Source organism: Parus major, chromosome 6, assembly GCF_001522545.3.
Source record: "Parus major isolate Abel chromosome 6, Parus_major1.1, whole genome shotgun sequence".
In the NCBI taxonomy this organism is placed as follows: Eukaryota; Metazoa; Chordata; class Aves; order Passeriformes; family Paridae; genus Parus; species Parus major.
In genome coordinates this window covers 22,640,303-22,665,069 of record NC_031775.1, presented here as the reverse complement: position 1 = coordinate 22,665,069, position 24,767 = coordinate 22,640,303, and the positions used below count along the sequence as shown (strand labels likewise).

Sequence of the window (24,767 nt, the reverse complement as noted above, 5' to 3'; positions counted from 1 at the left end):
ACCAGCCCATCCCTGGGAATAGCTGGAAAGCACAGCGTGTTTTTTGGTTTGGATCTTTTGTCTTTTTACCTGGTCTTTTCAATTAACCCTCCTTTTGATTTTTCTGGTCCCCAGGTGAACAACTGTATGTTGGCAGAAGAAAAAGAAGTGTTGGTGTTTAAGAGAAAGAGGTAGCTCAGTTCTGCACAGGGCAACATTCCCAGCAGCCTGTAGAGAATTAGCCTGAGTCTTCACTGCCTTAATGCTGAAACATCCTCACTGCTCAGCTGACCCCTTAGAGTTGATAGTTCAGATCTGAATGTCTCTTGTGTGTGTCCAGCATGGCCCTAGTGTGGGTGTTTGCTTCTGTTACTGATACTTGGCTTTGTGCCCCTGAGCTCCCAGGCTGATGTCCTTGGGCTGACAAAGGCTGCCTGTCTCACATAGTCCAGGCTTTTTGTACTACTACCACATATGTAAAAACCTGGGTTTTTTTAACTAGCCAACTCTGCAGAAAAAGGAAAACAATCCCATCCCCACCAAATGCATGGTTTGTCAGGGATCAGATGCAGCCCACAAAGCTGCGTGAGAAACCCTGGGCTTGCACTGCCCTGGGATTCCCTCTCCACAAGCTCTGCTAACCCCAAGTGGAGCCCATTTATAGCAGCTCAGCAAGACAGGACACACACGGGCTGAACCAAAGCACTTTTAAATGTAATTTGTTTATCTTTTAAAAATATTTTTGTATTGTTTTCTGTTTTTTAAACACTGGTGAAAAATAATCTTTAAGTAAACATCCCAACTACAGTGTATTTTTAACCCCATCCCTGAACTATTCAACGTGGCCATTCTGTGCTTGCAGGTTGGTGTGGGGCAGGGTGAGGCACCTGAGATGGATCTGAGGTCTAATGGTAAACACAGTGGCACAACATTAAATACTTTTATATTCAGTTATTTTAAACATTCTAAATAATCCCCTTTACTCAAATGCTTGTACAAATCCCCTTGTATTTCATGCAAATTTTCTATCAACAAAACTGAGGCAATCTGAGCAAACTGTGATTTTATTGTATTTACAGCAGAATTATTACAATATTCTACAGAAAGCCATGAAATCAAATTACTTTGAAAAACAAGACAAAAAAAACCCCCAAAACTGTTGTATGACTGCTACTGCAAGTTCACTTCCATGAGCTGTACAGAGACCCTTAGCCAATTATTCATCCATCTCATGATTTTTGGTTGCTTTCTGTAAGGCAAAAATAACTTGGTTTGCAGTTAACACAAAACATTCAACAAACTGCTGGGAGAACACGAGGCCGGCAGTGCCTCAGGCGCGTGTTTTGTCACAGGATGCTCCTGCTCTTGTGAAGCCTGCTTGGCTTCCTGACAGAAAATGGGGTGACAGTTCAATATTAGAAGCCACTAAATGTCCCTTCCTAGTTTCTGTTCTTTCCACCATTTTCGGACTGATTCTCATTACCAAAGAGGCTTTACCACCTAAATGCAAATGTGGAAGACTTTTCACACCCTGGACTCACCCACTCCCTTCTGCTTTCAGTACAGGGAAAGCACATGAGCCCTTTCTTGTGGGTTGGGCTTGAGCATGTTTGTGCTTAAGCGGTTTTCCTCTGGCACCACTGATTGCCCAAACACCAGATGTGCAAATGAGCTACAGAAAAAAAGCACAGGGACTGAGCTGGAAAAAGGGGATGCAGAACCAGTAAAGGTTCTGTAAAGAAACACGGTAATTTCCTTTGTTTTCACCTTCCCTTTACCTATTCTCATCTTTCTCAAGACTGAGAAATGATGGGGCATCCTAGCCTTGGCTTGCCTGTGAACAAGGAAGGTTAATTCTCTCTAATCTTACTTCAACTGCTGTGAAGATGGCAGAAGTAGTCTGGGAATGGGAAATTTGCATGGACACATCAATGCAAGGAAGTTTCAGAAATCCAGAAGTACAGATTTTGATGCAAAATGACCAGAGTGTAAATGCTAACATAACTTACTGACACAGTGATGGTCCTAAACGCTCCCCCCTGCCCTTTCCTCCAACAACAAGTCACTGTCCTCAAACTTGCCCCTCTTCACTGCAGCAGATAATCCAAGAAGCAGTAGATCAGTGGAAGCAACTAGCACTGAGCTCATTTGTACATTTCAGTTTTCAGTAAAAACATATTTCTGAGGTCCTGGGAGCTGCAGCTGCACAACTGCTCTGAAAATCAGGCTGCCCAAAAGTGGACTTGAGTGCCTGGAGTTAAAGACCTTACTTGAATCTTTCCTATACCAAAGCAAGATTGAAGTACTTGCAAGGCAGATACTCTTTCAGCTGGAGAATCAACTTCCTATGTGATACTGCTGTCACAAAAGACATGGTGTGGCAAAAGCAATTTCATTGCTGCTTTGCTTAGGTCTTAGTTAAGGTGCTATATTTCCAATTTTTAAGGAAAATAATTCAGTAGAATGGAATTATCATAAAGTCCTCTGGGACAGAAGAATAATTTCTTTAACTGTGTGATTCATTAGACATTGAATACACATAAATGCAATTTTAAGGTTATTAGCTTAAAAGAGTACCTGGAAAAAACGATGCAACTCAGACTGAACATCAGTTTTTAATGTGATGTGAAAAATCCCTCCGAGTGAATGCTGACGGTCTGGACAGTGCCACCCTGACACGAGGGAATTTGAATTCAGGTGCCAATTCAAATAAAGGTTTTCCTTCAAGTCTTTAGAAATCAGGATCTACATAATCAATCATTCAGTATCATATCTTTACATGCTGTATATGGTTCTTGTGTATACACCAGAGACAGCAAAGTACTTGAAGAAGGAAAATTTGTTTTATGGGAATCAGAGGGGATCAAATGCTGGAGTATTTCTTCTTCATAAAATAAATAGCAAAGTTCCCCTGGAACTTCAGAAGATCGAGGGCTGCCACAGCCCATTTTCCCCTGAGTTGGTAGCCCCTCTTCAGCCAGCATCTCCTATAAACAGGGGCAGCAGGTGCACCCAAAGACCTTTAGCCCCAGATCTCCCTGGATGCCATAAGCAGTGCCAAAATGCACTTTCAGAGCTCAGAAAGCACATGGTTAAGACTGAGGCCCTGCAGACAGGTTTTCTGCAAGGATCAGCTGTAAACACAGGAGGACAACCCACACACAGCACTGCAATTTGGGGATTTATTGCCTTTGCTCATTTTCCTGTGGACAGAATTTACAGTGTAGTAAAACACAGTGGTGAGCAAATACTGATTTGTGGTCAGCTTTGGAAGAGCATGTGGGGACAATAAGATCTGCCAAACAGTAAGAATTTGTAAGTACATTGTTTTAGCTGCAGAAGACACACCTCACCACCCTGGAGATGGAGCTGCTAACATTCATTAGGGAGGTGACATAAGATAGTAGCGAGATTGCATTTCACATCGCAGGAGACGTCTTTTAAGCCTATGTGAGACTAAATTAATTTGAACTGAGTTTTCTGACACTGATACAATATCGTAACAGCTCTCTGACATTCTGTAACACTTAAACCAAATTTTATCAGTATAGATGTGTAAGTACCCACACTAGTTCTTGTTATCACTCAGAAAATAGTATTTTCATGCTTGCTATCAATTCTCAGCCCAGTTCACAAGGCTACAAGTGCTTCACAGGGCTCCCCACCTGGAGACCTAAGCAAGGCTTCCATCACCACATCTGATCCCTCCCTTCATCCCAGAGCTCAGTTACAGTTATTTGTGCAATTTACAATGAGATCAGATTGCAGGGCCTGTGTGAAAAGGATCTTCAAATAAAAGATGTAAGAGATTCAGATGGAGGTAAACAGAATGCCAATACATATTAGCAATGTATCATTGAAACTACCAAAAATGTAAGGAGAAGATTATTAACATTTCCCTGTGAGGATTTAATGTAGATGAATGGGATGAATGTAGACATATTTGAGAAGAGGAAATCTGCCTGCCCTGACTACTCCCCAGGCAAAGCACTGAGCCTATTTCATATGAAATTGCAAACAAATTCTGTTAAATAGGGATGAAGATTGTTTAATGTTATCTTAGTAACAGTCAATTTATGAAGGTGGAGCTTAAAAAGCCACTGGTCTTCAAAGATTTTTTTCTCCCTACTAAACAAACAATTTAAAAAACTTTGCATTTAGCAACAGAACATTTTAGAGATATGGTGTGTGAATTTACAACAGTACACAATACACATTTAAAATAATAAGATGCCAGAAATGAAGGCTAGCTATTAAAGTAATTATGCTATCAAAAAGTTACAAAATTTAAATTAAAACATGCATTTTCCAATTTTCTTTTTACTGTGCTGTAAATTAAGTGTCTTCATTGAGAAGGTATCGGTTCAATGTCCAAGGATTTCAGCATCTGAGGTTTCAGCCACAGCTGATTTAAGTCCTACATTAATTTTTGAGTTCACTGCCATGCAGCAACACTGTTCCCATGAAATGAACGCCATGGAATGGGCACCAGTTGCAGGGTCAAAGCAAGCAAGCAAAACAAAACAGGTGCAGTTGATGCCCAAAGAGATCAGAGGAAGTCAGGCCTCAAAAGACAGAAAGCAAACACTATTTTACAAATGGAGCTCCCACATACCCAAGTACAGCTTACAACACTGTCTTGATATGACTCAACCTCTATCCACCAAAAGGAGTGCAGCAAAAGTGACCTAATACAGCTGTATTTCCCTACCCTGCTATAGGAGACACGGTTCAGATTTCCCACTACCGATCAGTCAGGTAAATAACTTATGGTACATCGAAAAATAAAACCTGCCTAGGTTAGTAGGTGGCAACACAAAAGCAAAACACCCAGCTTCATAAAGGAGTTGGTCTATATATTTAACTTAAATCTTTCCTTAAAATAAAACTACTAAAATTAAAAAAAAAAAAATAAAATCTAACATTTCTAGTGAAATCAGACTTTAGCCATGGTTATTTATAAATATGACCATCCACCTCCACTTCTGTGATGGAGTTCAAATGAACAGGCTTTGGTAAGAACAGAACAATGGCTCTACCCATTCCAGGTACAGTTAAGAGAAACCACGTGCATTTTGCACACCGCTTTCTAAAAAATACATTCTACAGTTTTTCAATTTGTAGAACTAACCACCTGTATGTAATAGCTAAAGAAAATAATAAACTGTGCATTTTAAAGTTAGCATTTCTTTCACCTTTACATATTTTAGTGCAAAATATTTTAGGGTGAGGATTTACAACAAAAATGGCAGTATAGCAGCAAGAAATCTTGTTTTGTACAGTAACAACAATGCTAAGGAGTTTTGTGTTTTTAAATGACAAAACAGTATCCTGTTGCCAGGATCAGCATATCTAAGTGTTTCAGGCACTGTATTAATTAAACTAGCACCCCATTTCATTATGGAACTAATGGACAAAACATGTCATGGAGATAAGCTAAGTTTAATTTATGCCAGAGGTTTCTTTTGAAAGAAGTTGCAAAGGCTTTTGCCAATGGTGTTTAAACATAAGGGTTTGTTTTTTCTGATTACTGGCATGTTCTCAGTAATTAGTTTCAGTCCTTGCCATGAAGACACTGCTCACATTATGAAATTTTAAACCTCTCATGACAGTTTCAATTGTGGAGTTCTCTCATGGAGAAATCTGATGCTTAAAAACACAGTAGCAGAACTAATATTACACTGTTTAAATGTTCAGATGAGAAACCATTTCTTTTGTGACGAGAAAGAGCATAATTAATATTTCAGGCTTGAAGTCAAAACTGTAGGTAACGTACTTTTAGAGACTGGGATAAAAAGCCCACTTAGTCTTGAAACATCTGAAGGACGTAACAATACCATTGTACACCAACACTCGGTTCATTTCTTCTGTTCAGGGGAGTGAAGAAACCACTCCTGACACTGATTGTCTCCACTGAAAACAAGACAAGTGAGGTCCCCGATGTTCATATGCTGCGGGTAAGTCAGGTTAGACCGTAAGGAGGGAGAATTCCAAACACAAAAAAACCTACAGAAGTTCCCAGAGTTATGACCCAGTGGAGTGAAGGCTGGGGATTGGGTAGAATTTGGAAATCCGGCTTTGTGTGGAAGGATTAAGGCATTCGGATTCTCCAGTCATTTTAAAGAAAACTTCCTGTTCCTGCAGTTTTCTGGCAAATTCTTCTTCCAGCATCTAAAACCAAAATCAGATTGTCACAGGATTAACAAGGCAAAGTACAAGAAACCCATTATTGTGGATATGTTTTGTCTGATATATCTCTGAATTGTGTGAAACTCTAGTACATTCCCTTTTAAAATAAAATAAACACCCAAACCAACCTCCACCACCAGCTATGCCTGCTATATATCAGTCAATTTTTGTAGTAATTCACTGGCTTTTGAAATAAATTCCTAACCCCAGATTTACCTCTAGCTAAGTGTTCCATGCAAACCTGCACATGTGCTGCAGATGGAAGCCCTGCAAAGAGGCTGGTAATACACAGCCTGTTTTGGTCCACCTGCTGTTTGCTCAGCTTACACAATTTTTTAACATCTTTTATTATATCATGAACTGCAACAGCTTTGTACAGCAGCTTGACTCTCCTTCTCTGCAATACTTCTGTATGGTCTGTATTTTCTAGATCAAACCATGAATAATTTCCTGATTGATGAACTGCTTCCATTTACCTTTTTCCTCGGTCTTAACTTTTCTCTCCATTCCTTCAGTTCTTGGCTGTGCTCTTCATCCAGTTCTTTTAGCTTCTGAGTCTCATGCTCAACCAGTAGATGGCATTTTTCATTCTTAAAACAAGATAATCCTTATGTAAAACTAATTCAGATTAGGCAACTCGACATTTGTACAGTGACATATGTTGTCCTAATTCTTTCTAATTAGCTTATTCCGTGTAAATAGTGACGTGAATAATTACAAGATGAAAGTATGTTACGAGGCTGCGTTTTCAAAAGCTGATCTTTCCATCGGAGCCAATTGAGATAAGAAACACTCGTAAATCCAAATACACTGCTGAGCATCATTAAGGCAGCTGCTGAGGGTGTTATTCAAAACTGTTTCACTGCCTAATGATGCTTTTCAAGGTCATGCAGCATTTCTGCTTTGCTTTTTAAAGACAGTCTGTATAATTTATTAAAACCAATTACATTAAAAGGAAGCTGTTTTTTTGGAAATATTTCAACTCTTGGTGCCAAGAGCCGAGACAAACAAATGGAGCTTAGAGAAGAGACAAACGTGGTTGCAGAAGCAGCCTCAGAATTGCCCTATGAAAAGTCTCAAACAACACCCCAGCTTCACATTTCTCTCAGTAAGGTACTCAGGCATCTGCATCACTTTCAGAGGACTTTTGAAGCATGACAAGAAAAAAAATCAGTTATTTGGCTTCAAGTCTCTGCACTTTAAGAGCAGTTGGCAATGGTAGTGTTTCTAGGGTTCCAGTCCCAAATGGGTCTGATGCAGAGTACAGAACCACAGCAACACAAACAACAAGCACTTGGCTAGACCTGAGTGCAGCAAGGGGCCAGTTTTCCTTGTGAAGCTCAGAGCAGCCCTAATCTGCTCAATTTTACTGGAGCTGAAACTCTCACAAGGCTCCCACGGTACTTGGGGATTTACTGGGACATATTAGCAGCACAGCCAGGGACTGTTTTTGCAGGATGTAAGAAAGTGAATAGAGTAGAATGAGCTTCATTGATCATTGCACCATTTCTCTAAGCAAAGGTTATCAGCAGGTGATCATTTAATGCTTTAAAACTGCCTTGTGTCCCTGAAACTAGGAAAAGCTGATTTAACAGAAAAGGAGATCTGGCCTCTGGTATCCAGCAGAAACTTCCACGGAATGCATACCAAAAGAGACAAATCAGAGCTCCTTATTACAAGAAGAGAATTCCTTCTAAGTACTGTCCAGAAGCTCACAAGCAAGTGGCAGCACTTGGTAAAAACCTCCTCATTCCTGTATTGCTGTAAACTTATCATGAGTAATGCCTGGTGCTGCCTACCTCTGTTCTGATTAATGACATTTCAACAAAATCAGGTTAAAAGGAAATGTTGCCTATAGAAAATAGCTCTGGGAACTTGACAGATAATCCAGAAGTGAGTATCTGCTTCTGTCTCCTGCTCTTCTTGCATTGAAAATTATTCCTCATTAATTGATGGGAACATATGAATCTGGTAAAGCAGTGCACTGCAGGCCTTTGAAAATAAAGTTTAAAAAACTCTATACAGTAAAAATTAAGGAAAAGGTATTTCTGCTTTGCCTGCATCTGGTATTAACCTAAGTCTTCTCACTGAATGGTCATTTAATATCATCTATTTTTAACCTGTAACTGATGCAGTTCCCTGATGTTTGCTTCGCACTGCAACTGAAGGTCCCGCATTTGGTTTTCATGTTTCTGATGCTGCGCCAGTCTCTCATTCTTCTGCCTCTTTTCTTCTTGAACAGCAAACTAAAATTAAAAGTAAGAGATTATTTATACTGCACCTCTGAGTAAAACAGTTTGCATGAGTCAAAGAACTGCACCTAATAAAATGAACACATACTGAGAAGAACGGTTCTAGAACATTTAAGCAGTAATTTTCTCTCTTTTTCCTTTTTTAAATTCTTACAAAGGAAGTGCCCTGCAGTTTTAATCCAATTTCCCTGTCTGCACTCTGATTTTTACTTAAAACACAGCACATTTCACTTCCAGACTCCTGAAATTACCTCTGAAGCTGTGACACAGCAGTGCAGCTGCAAGCATTGGTTAAGGCTGGTGTTAAACAGCTACAGGAGGCCATATTTTCCACATTTTTCATCTTTCCAGTGCTCACCATATGAAACCATGATTTGTGACTGTCATGCATCATTAGAAAGCAAACCTCTCAACCTCTGCACAGCATTGCCTTTTAAACAATGAATACCTACAGCTTTAGCTCAAAAGCTCACAAAAATCAGGCATCCTTAAAAATGTTTCAAAGAACCACAGAACAGTTGAGGTTAGAAGGGACCTGCAAAGAATCAACCTCCCCACTCAAAGCAGGGTCACCAGGACAAGGTTGTGTAGGACTGTGCCCTGTTTGGTTCTGAGCATCTCTACAAGTTCTCTGGACAACCTGGTCCAGTGTTTGATCATCTTCACATTAAAAATGTTTTCTCTTGTTGAAGTTAGATTTTCTGTATTTCACTTGTGGCTGCTGCCTTTGACCCTATCACTGCGCACCACTGGGAAGAGTCTGGCTCCACCTTCTTTGCTCCCTCTATTGGGTACTTACACACATGGATAAGACCCTCCTGAGCATACTGTCCTCCAGGCTGAAGCACCCCAGGTACCCCAGGTGGCTCCTTGTGTAACAAGACACTTGAGTCTCAGCCATCTTCAAGGCCCTTTACACAACTCGTTCCAATAAATCTGTCTGACTTGTACTGGGAAACCCAGGACTGGACCCAGTGTTTTCTTCAGAAGAGTCTCACCAGAGCAGCAGGGAAGGATGATTTCCTCTGACCCCCTCCAGTGCATCAACCCAGTTTGGGGCCATCTGAGAACTCATGAGCATGTCCTCTATTTCATCCTCACAACTACATCACATTCAGCATTTACACTATTAAAACTACTAAATACTAATTTATTAATTACCTGCTTAATTTTTTCACGATCTTGGTCTGGAGACGCAAATGAATTGATTCTTAAACTTTTCTTAAACATGGCCATCCGAGTCTTTGCTTCACTTCGCTGGATTTTAGGCAGTCTGGCTCTTTCCTGAGTTTGCTTGTTCTTTAACTCCTCTATAAGGCGTTGGTTATACCTCTGCATTTGTTCTGTTTCCTGAAAAGTTAACCATGTGGAAATGTTACACAGTAACTGTGATGTTATACAGTGTGCATCTCTTCTCATCAATAAGTTCCCTGTGTGAATGAGTCAGTGCCCCTGAGCAGAAACCATTCCCAGCCCCAGGAGTAACAGTGGAGAGGAGGGGCTTCTTCCAGACAGCTCTGGATCTTGCCCAACCTGAAGAAAATTCCTTAATAAATGTAAATACACATGTATTTTACCAGCACTTACTCAACTCCTGCACTGCCTTTTACAAAGCCTGTTATTCAAAAGGAGAAACTCCTTTTTGTGCAACTGAACTTCTGGGCTATGGCTGTGGAGGAGCAGTTTGCTGCAAAAGCTGGGGAAAGCAACAGCCTGCATGGGATAAACCAGAGTGGACAGAACAAGCCTTCAGTGGAGGCTGATCATGCTCTGATCACCAAACACCTCCCTACTGGTTTACATTTTCAGAAATCAAACTATTTGCTTTTGTGTATGCTATAAAAAGCAAAGTGCCTTGCGGAAAATAAGGATTTAACTATAAAGAAACAGTTGTCAGCTACTCGCCAAGAAGCTAATCCAGTTCATTCTGCTCATTTAATTCCAGGATTATTTACTTCTGAACAGATTTGTTTAAACACAAATCAAAATGGGTTTTGGTGGATAACCAGAATTTGACGTTTTTTATAGTAAAAGACTGATGTTGTGGTTGGTTGGGGGGTTTTTTTAAAAGAATCGAAAGGGAAAGTATCATTATTTATACTTCTATATATTAGTAAGATATTCAAGTAAGATGAATAAGATTTTTTTAATCTCAACAGAACACATAACAGTTTCAAAATACTTGTCTGGGTCTTGCCTATGCAAACAAACAGCACCAAGAGAGATCCTAAGACCACTTGATTAAAAAATGGGTATTATAATACACACAAGAAAGTGTCAAAGTCAGCACTAACTTTTTCATGCCTCTTAAGCAGCTGGTGCCTCTGCATGAAGTACTGATCCTTGAGCTGCTGCTTGAGAAGCTGGTGCTTCTCCTGTAGGTGCCGCTCCTCCAGCTCCCAGAATGCAGCTTCACGAGCTGGAAAAAAGAGAAAGGTTGGCTCACAAATTGCAATCCTATCCCATACTTCCCAACCTCGTGGTGCACGTTCAGAAGTGGCCTACAAGTACCTTTTAAAAACAATGCTGTTTCATAGCAAACATTTTTATTACAGTTCTATATTAGTTATGAATATTTTTTAACTCAAAGTGAAGGAAGACCACTGTTTTATTAAAACACCAGTGCCTTTTTTGAAGACAGAGCCTGGTACTGGATACCTCTCATGAGCTGCTGTTTGTTGTTGAGGCAGTCTCTTTCAATAGTGGCCAGTTCTGTCTTCTGCTGCTGAATTATCTTCTTCAGAGATGCATCCAGTTCTTGTTGCTGTTTCTGCACAAACTCCTGCTCCTGGTAAATACCAATAGAAGTAAATTAAATTGGGTTCTTCTAACCACATTACATGTTAATGAAACTCCCAGTTCTCTCAGCATTAGCTATATATGAAAACAAATACATCTATGAAAGTTTGAGCTAGTGAGCCTTGGCTAACAAATTATTCATTTTTTTTATTTTTTTTTTTATGTACAGAGTAGGTAAGAGCATATTCATGTTTCATTAATACCTTCAGAATTAAGGCCAAAGGTAACAATCTAGCCAGCCATCTGCAACTCATTCCATCTCTTGTTTCTCCTCTGAATAAGATGCAGGTTCAGAGCTAGCAAAGACAATACTGAATCTAAAGTTGAACTCATTCTAAAATGGTTAATTATTCATGTATGTAAGGAAATAAAAGTATGTATGGCTATTCTGCTTTGGGTGATTAGTTAAAGCCTATTTATTTACACAGTTGGGTTTCAGATCTGTGTAGTTTATCTTGTCCTTAGGGCTGTTGAGTCTGGGAGTTCTGCAGGACCACTGTGCAGACACCCCATGTTCTGCAGGGCCCTAACTTGCTCACACCCCAGCTGAGAGGGCTCCTCACAAAGGGATTTATCACCTGCATTGTCCCGTTATCCAGGTGTATCACTGTTACATCCCATCATGAAAAGCAGGCAGCATTAAGTCCTCCTCCCATGCCCCAAGACCTACTCCTGGCCTTTCTTCTTTGCAACTATTAAAGACCACAGCTATGAGCATGCAAGCATGCACACACACACACATTCACACCTGCTTTAAGAACAGGAAATTGAATCAGATACTTCTAGCACGATATCAAGGTCAAAAGAAAGGACAATAGCAGGGTCTTGTCAGAGCCAAGGTGGGCTGCTGAAGTCCAGGACAAATGGAATTAAATGTTCTTTAAAAGTACTTTTTCTTATGACCAAAATAATCGTGGTTTTCATCTTCACAAAAAGTTATTAATAGATGAGACTTTCATGTCTCTTAGTGGACAGCAGAGCTACACTGAGACAGGTAACATAAAACCAGAAGTGAATTAAGCTGACAGAGACAGACCTGAGGTACAAAAAGAACTGGAAGGTGATGTCCATAAATTAAGTCAGACACACCTAACTAAATTTGTGGTGTGACAAAAAATACTGCTTTTTCCTTTATACCTGAAAAGGATAAAGAGCTTACTGATGTAATACTCTGAGGGTGCAGACACATAATTAACACAGTGTTTAATTTGTTGGGAGATTTTTGATTTGTAGGATGCAGGGGAAAGCTGTTCTAGTGTAGCCATGGTCAAAAAGTGATTACGCTTGAGCTTTACACTTTAATCGTAAATATCACTGCTGCTCTCTCTACAGCGTAACTCTTATGAAGTTTTATACCTGCTAGTGCTGTAAGATAAACTAGGCAACACCCTGGCCTTTCCACTTCTTAGATCTACTCAAGTATCACATAAAAAAAATGTCATTGACTTTACTAAAGAATGTGTTTGGTGGTTAAAAGGCAGACAGTGCAAGGCAGTCAACCTTGTCCAAAGTACCATTTGTTAGGACCAGTAAGTATCTTAAAATAAACTCAAACATCTTCAAAATACATGGTTTCACTGCACACACAGCATACAAGTCACACAACGTTTCTCACATGTGCTGAACAAACATCATGTTGCATGTGTGAACCCTCAGTGTCTTGCTCAGATTGAGTAACTACTATCTTTTGGATCTTTTGACTATGGATAGTGCACAGTTACCTAAATTGGTGCTAGCCAGTTTTGAGACAGTAGTGACATTGATCAGCACATATGAGCAGAAAGAGAAAACACACATCTGGAAAATTAGGAAGATAAACTTGCACTGTGTTGTATTTTAAGACTTACATCCTGCATTTGTGCGTTGAAAAGTGTACATGAAGACAACTGAAAAGACTGAATCATAACCTGAGCAACACCCTGTGGGACACAATGTAATTCTGTGTCATAATATAGTAAAATTTATTTCTATTCTTAAAAAAAAAGGAAGAAACGAGATCTGCTGTACATTAGTAAAAACATTTGAAATGTCAGGGCTAATCACACAAGTAGATGCTGATGGAAGTTCTAGATACTCTAAAACTAAACAGCTGCACCTTGCTCAGTACTTATTCCAAGTAAGGATATTTCACATTTAAAATCTTCTTTCACTTTTCTTCAACAAATTGAAACCAGCAAGGAAAATTAACCATGTGATTACAAACACTATGAAAAATTATGTTTTTGTTTCCTTAAAAAGTTTAGAGACAGATACCTTTGGTGTGGGGAAAGTGTTGCAACTCAATCACCTTCTATCCTGGGAAATCCCCTCTTAAACACATAATCGAATAAAGTTGCTATTATTTTCTACTGGGTCACTCACATAAACGTTTAATCTTTAAGTTACTCAATCCAAACCTGCTCTGCTGTGGTTCAAACTCACTCTGTACAAGCTGTGGGCATCACAAAGCCAATATTTTTCTAAAATACTAGCCCTCTTTCTAGCTGGGTCATAAAAAAGCAGCAAGTCTGAAGGCATAAAATCACATATGATGTTTTGTAAAGTTTCCATACACCTACACTTTGACATTTAAATAACATTTTACCTAATCTATTCTGTTCCTATAAACAAGATGTCTCATGCTTACATATTAGATACATTTTCCTCCTCTGCACTTGTGTAGTTCAAAATTTCCTCCTGACTATAACCTTTAAAATCTGAAGGACCCGTGGAGTACTTACCACTCGTAAAAGCACTGTAAACAAACTTGCTGCAGAAAAATACCATTCTTTATCAGTAGAGCACACAAAATCCTACACTTGACAGTACAAACCCGGCAACCACTGCTCCTACATTTCTACCCAGTTAAGTCCAAATGTGACATGGGAGTACTTGAAGAAAGAGAGCAGTTCATAGGGTTAGTTTGAGTTAAGTTCCATATTCACTCAACAACAACCAGAAGTGAAATCATCAAGCTGTGTGAATACTGCTGCCTTTGGTATTTTAGTAGCTTGAAGCTGCCATTGTTACCTGAGCATGCTGGCTTTGTGCAAGCTCCTCTTTCTTGCGTTTCATGAGCTCTTTTCTCAGCTCTTTTGGTGCTTTCTCCACTTCACATAAAACCTACAGTATATATAAGCATGCAGAAGGTGGCAAAAAGAACACTTTGTCTCCACAGCAAGCACTACTGTGAATATAGGGACATACAGGTCAAGCACTAGAGGTAGTGGGAAGCATGCATTACTTCAGTGGCAGGGATGTTAGTTTAGTGAAAGAGCTTAATGAAAAGAGAAAGAACAATAGGTGATTTATGCATGCCAGCAGTGCAGAGAGGAGGGATGTGCCAGTGCTTTTTGCATGCAAATGCTGCCCAGTGCCCTCAGAAATGGCAGTGCCTCCATTGTGCTTCCATGCAGCCGCCAGGAGAGTCAATAGTTAAGAAAACCCCCACCTGCAGAAGTGGTGTTTTCTTGAATCACTATGGCAAAAGGACTACAGAGTATGTTACCTCATATAAAGCTGTGAAAAATGGTTGGAAGCTTAAAATAACTTCCACTGAAAACCAGCTATTTCTGACACTGTCTCTAACCTAAATTTACAAGATGTCATTATTAGTTTCTCTGACCATAGATGACATCTACACTTCTTATGTCTTCAAAATAATCATACAAGCAAACAAAACATTATTTGGTTGTGTTTGGTTCTGAAGAATTTAAAGCAAAACCCACCAATAAATAAAAGTGCTTTCAAGAAACTTTCCGTGACACGTATGCTGGGATGGAACGTGCTTCAGTACACGGTGATTTAGACAAGATTAGCAGAAAGATTCTAAATATAACCTGGCTAAATTAATCTGTTAATTTGCTGATGAGTTTTGTTTTTCAGAATTACAAAAATGAACCACTGTACACTCCAATATAACACTGATAGTTTTAGAGCAGCAGCTGCATTTTCCTTTAAACTGTACATGGCCTAAGCTTTAAACACGAAACTATGCACCCAGAGACAAATGCCTGTTTGTTTAATAGTGGAAGCATCATCAGAAAACAGAGTCCAAATCACCACATGCTATTCCTGTGTCCATGAAAGAACTGCTTTTAGCTCAGAGCAATATGTAAAATTTTCCCAGTTTCCCACGTAGGACCCAATCACCAGTGAACAGAGAGAGACTCAAAATGCAAGAGGTACCGCAAAAGAAGAAAAATTGTTATTTACATATGAGCATACGGTTCAAACTGAATACAAGTTATTTTTCAATGCACTTTTGTGCTACAGGATCATTCTATGCAAAAGCATTGACAGTTCTGCTTTCTAAAGAAATCTCTGAGTCTAGTAACTATTAGACCAAACACTAGAGACATTTATATACAAATGGGCACTACGCAATTGAACCAAAAATGAAATAAAACAGCTTTTAAGACTGAAAATCCACATGGAAACATATCACCTTTTCTTAATCCAATGCAAGTAAATTAATTGCACCAAATGTCAGTGTCAGTCTTTTTGCCTTAATTATATGACATTTATGAAATTAACTGTTAAGAGATTTTAGGTTATCCAGACTTCTCTTTCCCACCATTCCTTTTTGAGCAAAGAAACCAAATCCATATTGCTGCTATCACTTCCTGTAAAAAAATTCTAAACAATTACAGCACACATACAAAAAAAAAACCTAGCATATTAACAAAAATGAAACATATCTGAAATTACTGTCTTCAAAATTCTAATTTGTTAAGCATTTACTAAGTAACTATAGCTGGGAGTTTTTGAAGTAGAAACCTCAAATATTTTTCATAATCTTTATTAAATTATTTTTTCTGGATTTAGTATTATATAGAGAAATTATTTTATTAAATATTCTGTGAAAAATAAAATCTTATAACTTGATGATGTTTTCTAGATTAAGTCAATACCTCAAGCTTCCTGTCAGCTGTTTGTATTTCACTTTAGGCATTTCACTTTAGTTAAACAAAAGAAACAATTCTGACTGGTAGTGACATTTCCAAACCCCAGTACAACATGGAATTGACAAAGCTTCTGGGAGACCTAATCTCAACTGTTTCCTATGCCCATACTCTTATTTTCTATATTAGCATCATCTCTTACCTCTTTTTTTTTGTTTTTCAGCACATTCTGGAATTTGGACAACTCCTTCTCCTGCTCAGCCTTGATGCGCTTCGCTTCATCCCGTAAGCGATTTGTGTGCTCCTGCTCCAGGCGCTCGATCGTCTGCTTCTGCTGCTTTTCCAGGTTCTCTATCTCTTGATCGTACTGTCGCTTTTTATTCTGTAAAAATCATTTGGCACCTTTTTTTAGAAAGCCGAGTCCTGTTAAGTGAAGTGCTGTACCACAGCAAGGCATGTCCATGATGGACAAGCTCCAGCACAGGCTGGGCACCCCACAATGGAAAGTATTGCCTTTTATTTAAGAATGAAGGCTAAGCTAGAGCCATCATGGCACAAAACACCTGATTGCTGTCAGCACTATTCTGCCTACTCCACCAAGATTTCATACTTGAAGAGCACCAAAATTCAGAAACTCACTGTCATTTCCTGTTCAAAACGTCTGTACATCTGCTCTCGCTGCTGCAGAAGTTTATTGCTGAGCTGCTGTTGGGCTCTCTGCTCCTCTTTCTGAAGAAGTCTCAGCTCTCTGAGCTCTTGACGTCTAATAAGGACAAAAAACATTTTATACTGATGGGAAAACATAAGAAGTAGAAAATGACAAAAAACAAAAAGGACCATTGGCAAATTTGGCCCAGTAAAACTAACTTTGAACTGATTGTCTTAATAAGAAACACTTTACATTCACTTCTGCAAAAAAAAGTAAATTAACCCCAAATATAACTAAGATCATTAGCCCCTTTGTTTTATTCAAAGAAAAAAAAAATCAGCTATTAACCTCTTGAAAATTTTACTTTTAACAACACTTACCGTAGAAATCTCATTTCTTCACTTTTTGAATCATTTTCAGTAACTATTTTTGATGTGGTGACACTCACTTCTACTCCATCAACGACAAACTTCCGAGTTTTCTTTAATGTTTTCTTCTGCCTTCTTGTTTCCTAAATTAAACATTGGTAAATTATTATGTATTTATTTAGGTTATATTCTTTCTTCCTCTTTTTGTTAATATTGAATTATATCAAATATTTCTGGGAATGTCTTCTATACAGTCATCAAGAGTCCTTCTCACTTGCCAGGTGCCTTACTAATCTTACTAATCAAGTGAGAATTTGAAAAATTCTAATAAACTGAAACTTTCTAGTAAGGAAAGGAAATGTGCAATTATTGATTATCCAAAGTACGAGAAAAAAAAAATTAAGCCAGAAACTCTGAAGAGAAGTGATGCAGTTTTATTGAAGACAGCTGCATTTACTGTTTTTGACCATGATTTCCCCAGTCACCAATTGGTATTTAATTCTGAAAATCAGTTCTGAAACAGGATAAAAGTTTACTCACCTACTTCCTCCTGCTTTGGACATAAACAAGTGAATTTATTTTTTTTATATATATATTAGCCAAAAATCACATAATAATAATAATCTTGCTGACAACTGGAGAAGTCTCAGTTGTTAGAGCTGCTGTTGTTCCATTGAAAGAAGAGAGGGACCCCAGCTGAAACTGCACCATATCCATTGTGTCAGGGCAACTACAAACACCCTTGTGTTTAGCACAGCTATGCAAATCAATGATTTTTCTGTTTGGTTGTCTTTCTAGGTTTGTTTTTCCTTCCTCCCTTCAAGCCCATGTTACACAGTTACTACCCTAACATGGCTATATTCATATTAATACAAAGACTACAAATAAAATTCATAGTCTGGAATTTGCTTCCTCCAAGTAAGCTCAGTGGTAGTGACATAACTGCATGGACACAGTACAACCACAGGAGAACACTGGTTGGAATAAACAAATCCAGCAGAATGTCTGCCTTGGGTCTCCCAAATCCAAACAGAGAGATGGAAGATGGAAGTGACAGGAATTCAGTGTAAGATTAGATGTTCCAAGAGATTTTTCCCATTGAACAAGAATTCTGTGCATTTAGCTGGTATTCTTGAGTATCAGCTCTGACCTACAACTGTTCACAAATCTTCATGTTTAATATTGTGACACTTGCTGTTTTAAGTTATACGATTATGCATTACAGAAAGAAACTAATTAGCATGACTGCAAATAATCCAGACACTGTTGTATGGTGTAATTTAGAATGCTTTGCTTTCTACAAAGCTTTGTATATATGTGCCACACTGGTTTCTCCCCCAATACTTTGTAGCAAAGGTAATCCTTGAAGATAATTTCAGGGTTACACTCGCATTAGATTTTATATTAAAAAATATATGTTTACACTTACCTGTAAAGATATTGATCCTGTCTCTTTGTTTTTACTAAGGAAACTAGAAATGGACAAATTCAAATCAATGCTGCTGTTATCAGCTGTAGAACCAGTGCCTGAATCCACATCATTTTCCTTCAAATTCTCAGATTCCAGTTGCTGTAAAGTCTCAGTATTGCCTTGATTATCTGTCTTGACCTTCTCATTTTCTTCAGTGCTAATGCTAATACTGGGAACTGGAGTGACTTCAGAGTCATCAGCTTGTTCACTGACAGCATCTTGAAGCTTATTCTTCATTATTTCATCAGAGGTAACTGCTGGATGTTCTTTGTCTACATGGATGTTGTTTTCCTGCATATTCTCAGGTCTGTGCTCTCCTGAATTTTGGTCTATTCCAGTCAGTTTATCCACCAGCTTATCAGGAATATCCTCAGGTTTGTTCTGTAATGCCTTCTGATCTATGATGTCTTTTCCAGAGTCTTTGATCCTTGTTTCCTCCGTGCTGTTTATATTACTGATACCCTCATTTTCACTTTCTGCCAGTTTCTTGTCTACTTCGATCACTTTATCTTGGCTTTCTGATAGAGTTTCTTCAGAGCTGATTATCTCATGGACCTGCTTAGCCTGACTTTCCACTGGCTTATCCTCCAGCTCAGGTATTTTATCCCCATCACTGATGGGTGTTTCAGCAACAGCACCTATCTCCTTAATGTTGTCAATTCCATGCTTTATTAGTTCCTTTTCTTCATCAGACACTTTAACTGTAGCATTAGGCAGAGTTTCTATACTGGTATCTATTACTGCCTCTTTCTGAGCTCCATTTTTATCTTCCTGTTGCTCTGTATCTCTATTTTCTGCAGGGACCTTTTCTTCCTCACCATCCAAAAGATCCAATCCCCTCTCCTCTTCTTTTTCACCAGTTTCCTTATGAATGCCTTCTTCAGTCTCTACCCTACCTTCAGTTACAGGTACTACTTTCAGTTTGTCATCTTCTGTCTGTTCAACTACCATGGAATTTTCTTTCTCTATTGTTAAGTTTGGTTCATTCTTTATTTCCACATCAAGTTCTTTACCTCCTTTCTGAGGTTCTGTATCCTCATGCATTTTTTCCAGGCTTTCTGTATTCTTTTCTGCTGGCACCATTTTGCCTTGCTCATCCTCACCAGTTGGCAAAGAACCATTCTGCACTTTCATATCACTAATGGGAGTATCATGTATGTTATCAGCTGTTTTCCTAAATTTAATGTCCTCAGATTCTTCTCCAGTTGTTTTGTCCTCAATGGCATTACTTTCTGTTTTCTCAGAGAGAGATTCCAGGACAGAAGCATTCTGTGAAAGTTTATCCTCTTCAGAGCTGGCAATACTAAGGTCAGAGGATGCACGTTTCTCTGCAGGTAACTGCTAAAAAATTAAAGCAAGAAAAAATTTAATCGTTTTGTAACTTAATCAAAGCAGTTTTAGGAAAGAATACGTGAACAGAAATCAATATTGTATTTACAAGCAGTTATATGCATTTAATAACCTCAGAGTCCTTCCCTTGGACTATCACAGAACAAGTGCATGAACTGCAGACAGGCTGAACAGAAAGTTTCATGGTGATCAAGAGAAAGGGATCATGGTCATCAGCTACTTTTCAAGGGTCTTTTTCTTTTCACATTCCTTTTTTTTTAATCAGTTCAGCTCCTCAGAGGTCTCAGCAACAGTTGGATTTAAAAGATTTAACATTGTGCCAGCTGGGCAAGGAAGAAACTGTAGCTTTAGTTAGTGCAGCACTGATAAAATGCAATATTAAGAGCTTCTTCTGCTTCACTTTGTGCTCTTTGCTAAAAATGCTGGAAAACTTTTCATCTGGTTTTAATCATGTTGAAACCCCATTAAAATGGTGAAAACCTCTAGCAGATCTGATTAAGCAGCAGCACAGGACTAGAACAGAAACAGTTACCAGAAAGTGCCACTGTCATAATATGAATAAATGTTATCAGATTCCACAGAGACATCCAAAAGAACATAGTAATAAAGCATCATTTTAACCACAATTGCCCTTTTACTCTTCAAAGTGGCCGTGATATGTATCTGTATTTAGTGCTAGAATCCTGTAATTTGCAGATCAGGCTTCTGATCCTAAGTTAGCTGCTGCAGCGAGCAACAGGTTTGATTGTGCATTTCCTACCTTAAGGATTTCCCAAGCATACAGGAAACAATTATCAATATTGCATTTAAAATATTTCTTCATGTAATTGTTTTAGTAATGATCTCCTGGGAGTGTTTAACACTACCTCAAGTAAATAACATGAGGGGCTCTGCCTCACACTTTCCTACAACTCGGCTTGTGAATACTTGACTGAGTCCCAGGGTGGACTCCAGCCCTCCTGGATGGATGGCTTAGCAGCTCATCAGCGGAAGGAGGTGGTGGATGATCCACAGGAGGGGAGCTGCTGCTGGGGAGGCAGTTTGAAGCCTGCAGGGTGGGCTGGGAACACAGTAAGAAGGTCAGGGGATGTGAGGAACGTGCTGATGGGTAAGGGGGGAATGGAGGCACCTGCTTGAGCACTTGACTTCTCCAGCAGTGCAGGAACAGCAGCTCCAGGAGCATGGCCTGGGTGCGCTGCAACCTTCATTCCTGGACATCAGAGTCTTCCCTCTGAGCAACCACACTCATGCTCTAAGAGTCTTAAAGCATCTTTAGAACTACATTCATTACAAAATATGTGGTTTTTTCCTTTCCTTTGATAGCCACACTGTAAAATCACAAACTTAGTTTACAGCATAACAGTCAAAGACCTTTCTTAATCTTTTACACTTCATGATATACAAACACGTTTCCTCATTCACCCAATCATTATGACTTAAAACCACTTCCATAAAAATCAATATCCCATTTTTAAAATATCACATATACATGTAAAAAAATTAAGATATTAATTTTCATTAGCTATTATTTATTGGTAGTTTTTAAGTAGTTCAAACATGCTAATTTTGAAATTGCTGGCTACCTATTTTGTAATATGTTTAGAGTATGTTTATGATGTTATTCCTAGAAGATTTGATGTCAAAGTTGGGCTAAGAGAACTGAAACTGAATTTTCCATGGGAAATTTGTGACTGCATATTAAAAAAAGTAAATTTTGAACTGACCAGAGAATTTTCTGTTTCTTCTTCTTCATCCTCATCTTTACCATCTTCAACCTCTTCTGTAACTTCAGCCTTCGCTTCTGCAATCAATTCTCTTATTGGTTTATTTGAAGTAACAGTAACAAATGGATGCTTGTGAAAACAAAAAAAAATTAGCACAATATTAAAAGGTGGCTTCATAGTATACAGTAGGAAAATCATAATCTGAAAGAAACATAACTGTAGCGAAGTGTTATTTTGGTTGCTTCACATTTGAAGATTCGCAATTAACATAATTGTTCCACTGTGTTTTTTCTGCAGAAGTCTTTAAATGAAAACATTTTTATTCAAATACACAGTATAAATAGTCTAACACACCTGCTAAAAATACAAATGATTCATTTATACTGACCTTTTTCACAATCCAAAGAACAGAAGTAGAAAGATTTTTAAAAAAGTTATTTTTCTTGGAATTATGTTTCATTTCAGCTCCACAGTTAAATTATTTCTTGACAAGCTTTACCTAGAAAATATACTTTCTAGAAAAAAATGTGCTTTGTCTTTACAGCAACTTTTCCTAACATGAACTAGAATTCTACCTTTTTCTTTAAGAGCAAGCAGGTACCTGCTCCTCTCCTACTGCCTGAATCTTCTTTCTCTGCGTGGCCCTGCTGCTTAAATCTATTCAGCATATGCCAGGCAGATTGTGGATAAAGCAAATAGGTGCTGACGTTAAACACAATCAAATGTACCTGGTCACATCTATTCCTGTTCAGCTGTTCTGCAGTGACAGCATTACAGAGGAGGGCTGAGCACTAAAGCTTTTAAAACACCTGTCAGCAACTGGCCACAGACGTAAACAACTCCTTCATTCACTCTAAGTATCAAAGTATAATTTCTTACACAAAGTAATTAGTTTTATTACAGCAAAATATATTAAACTAATAACCTCATCTGTGCTTGGTATCATTTAATCAAATTTTACCAAATAAGGATCAATGTTAAAAACAGATTGTAGGCAAGCACCTAATTTGAAAACACTTAAATAATTACTATAATGCTGCACTGCTTTTAAGAAAGTAGAAAATATGCTTTGCCTTTAAACAAGAGTTCTGAACAATTAACTCTTCCTACCTGTAGAAGCTGAGTTGCACTCCACCTTGCATCTACATTCTTTTCCAAACATTTCTTCAGAAAATCTTTGAAATCTGATGACCTAGACAACAAGCAAACAGGCAGTGGTTGTTGTTCTGTCTTAACAGACTAGGACATAAACTGAAATATTCTTTAGGTTCACATGAATCTCCTCACTGCAACTCCAAGTCCTGCTATTGATGCAGGAAAACACAAAGGGAATATAGAAATGCGAAGACCAATACAGCACAAATACAATCTCAAAAAGGCTTGTCCATAATCAGAAGAATTTACTTTTTGCTCAGGACTATTAATACACCTCATCTGCTTTATCACTAACTAAATCATGTGAAGATATTAAATCGACCAAATAGATAATGGCTTTTGAAAATACTTTCTTAATATAAAAATTCTTTAGTTTCCTTTCACCCAATCTTTTAGATGACCTTCAGATCTGGTACTACATTTGTAAAAAAGCTACTTCCATACATTTTTAGGCAAAACCTGTAAAATACTTCTTTATAAAAGCTTCTATAGAGAACTATGCCAAGAAAAGTTCCAATTGTGTGAGAAGACATATATTTGTATACTTATACATATATATTGCCTTAATGCATAAAGATACACCACATAGTTCCACAGGGCTGTGCTCATCAAATTTAACAAACAAATGACTTGGAATGCCTTACACTGGGGTGGGAAAGCTGCCAATAAAATACAAACCATTTTGAAGGCTGTGCCAATGTCGGTGGATCAGATTTTGCGATTTTCAGCAGCACTCGCATGGGATTTAGCTCATGATGAGGTGGCTCTATCTGAGCCATTTCTATTAAAGTAATGCCAAGAGACCAGATATCAGCCTTGTAATCGTATGGCCTGTCTTTAGAGGTCTCACACATTACTACTTCTGGAGCCATCCTGCAAACAGAGCGACAAAGTTCCAGATGAGAAAATGCTTTTTGAGCTGTTCTTAGAACAGTTCTAAACACAGACATTCACTGAAGCATTGCTAGAAGCACATTATACTGTCAGTATATTTACAAGTATTGATCAAGACTCTAATATCAAATTAAAAGTAACATTAAGATACTAGTTCATAGTAAAAAGTCAGCAAAAGAATGCACTTACCAATATGGTGTACCAATAAAGGAGTCTCTTCTTTGTATTGTTCTGGTGTTTTTAGCTGATACTCCAAAATCCGCTTAAAGCAAATAGTAAAATACTATTAATGGGGTGATGGAAAACATACTATTTTTTTTTTTAACTTTACAATTGTCTTTTAAAATGGTATACATTCCAGAACAAACATTCTTCAGTATTAATACTTCAAAGAGAAATAAAAATATTTCTGTTCTAATAGCCAAGTGCCAAGATGTCATATCATTTATAATAAAAGATCTTGAATAAAACTTATTCTACATTTCTTTAAAAAATCCCAAACCACCATAATGCTACTCTTGAGCTGTATGGGATAAAAGCAAAATATGTATTGACTGCAGGGAAAAGTGCATTAAATTATTTCAATTAAAAATTAATTTGTTTAGCCTATAAAGTCTGTATTCATCAAACATGGCATCAACTATATCATTAATTCAACAACTCATTCAATTTTTAATTTCAAGACTCAAATCTTCATGAAGTTACATTTCCCCTTCATCTTATAGGTTTCTTTCCACATGATTTTTCATTTTATAATAAATATCTGAAAGCTTGCATATGTACTTTTCATGTAATATCTACCCAAAAAACAACTTTACCCCTTTGCAATTAGTTATCTATAAAGCATTACATCTCTTACTTAAAGAAAGAATACATTTAAGTAAGTATTATATGCTTATAATAGATGTAATTTTGTTAATGAAGATCTAGAGATTAGAGTAAAGGGACAAAGAGCCATATGTTGCCATCTTTAATCTGTACAAAATTACTTGATGGGCTCAATACTTGAGAAGTCTAATTTTGTTCTGTGGAAAAAAAAAACAGGACTAAAATC

The 24,767-nt window shown here is 38.0% G+C and overlaps 2 protein-coding genes across 6 annotated transcripts in view; one reads left to right on the top strand and one right to left on the bottom strand.

The window, feature by feature from the left end:
- COL17A1 (collagen type XVII alpha 1 chain) overlaps positions 1-1,126 on the top strand; it is a 59,466-nt gene extending 58,340 nt beyond the window's left edge. For both annotated transcript variants that reach the window (XM_033515528.1, XM_015633294.3), the window contains exon 57: positions 115-1,126. In XM_033515528.1, the coding sequence (XP_033371419.1) occupies positions 115-161 (47 nt within the window). In that variant the 3' untranslated portion in view covers positions 162-1,126. The remainder of the gene's footprint in view (positions 1-114) is intronic.
- Positions 1,028-24,767, bottom strand: part of SLK (STE20 like kinase) — a 49,863-nt gene continuing 26,123 nt past the window's right edge. Inside the window, exons 5-19 of one of the 4 annotated variants that reach the window (XM_015633297.3) lie at positions 23,903-23,975; positions 23,498-23,692; positions 22,775-22,856; positions 21,665-21,793; positions 18,549-19,928; positions 17,132-17,262; positions 16,742-16,865; positions 16,305-16,484; positions 14,229-14,321; positions 11,079-11,208; positions 10,715-10,839; positions 9,582-9,770; positions 8,289-8,414; positions 6,645-6,758; positions 1,028-6,150 (exon numbers count right to left, since the gene is read on the bottom strand). In XM_015633297.3, coding sequence (XP_015488783.1) covers positions 6,004-6,150; positions 6,645-6,758; positions 8,289-8,414; positions 9,582-9,770; positions 10,715-10,839; positions 11,079-11,208; positions 14,229-14,321; positions 16,305-16,484; positions 16,742-16,865; positions 17,132-17,262; positions 18,549-19,928; positions 21,665-21,793; positions 22,775-22,856; positions 23,498-23,692; positions 23,903-23,975 — 3,218 coding nt within the window. In that variant the 3' untranslated portion in view covers positions 1,028-6,003. Of the gene's footprint in view, positions 6,151-6,644; positions 6,759-8,288; positions 8,415-9,581; positions 9,771-10,714; positions 10,840-11,078; positions 11,209-13,066; positions 13,139-14,228; positions 14,322-16,304; positions 16,485-16,741; positions 16,866-17,131; positions 17,263-18,548; positions 19,932-21,664; positions 21,794-22,774; positions 22,857-23,497; positions 23,693-23,902; positions 23,976-24,767 lie in introns of all 4 variants that reach the window. The other 3 variants (XM_015633296.3, XM_015633298.3, XM_015633299.3) reach the window with 3 other exon arrangements.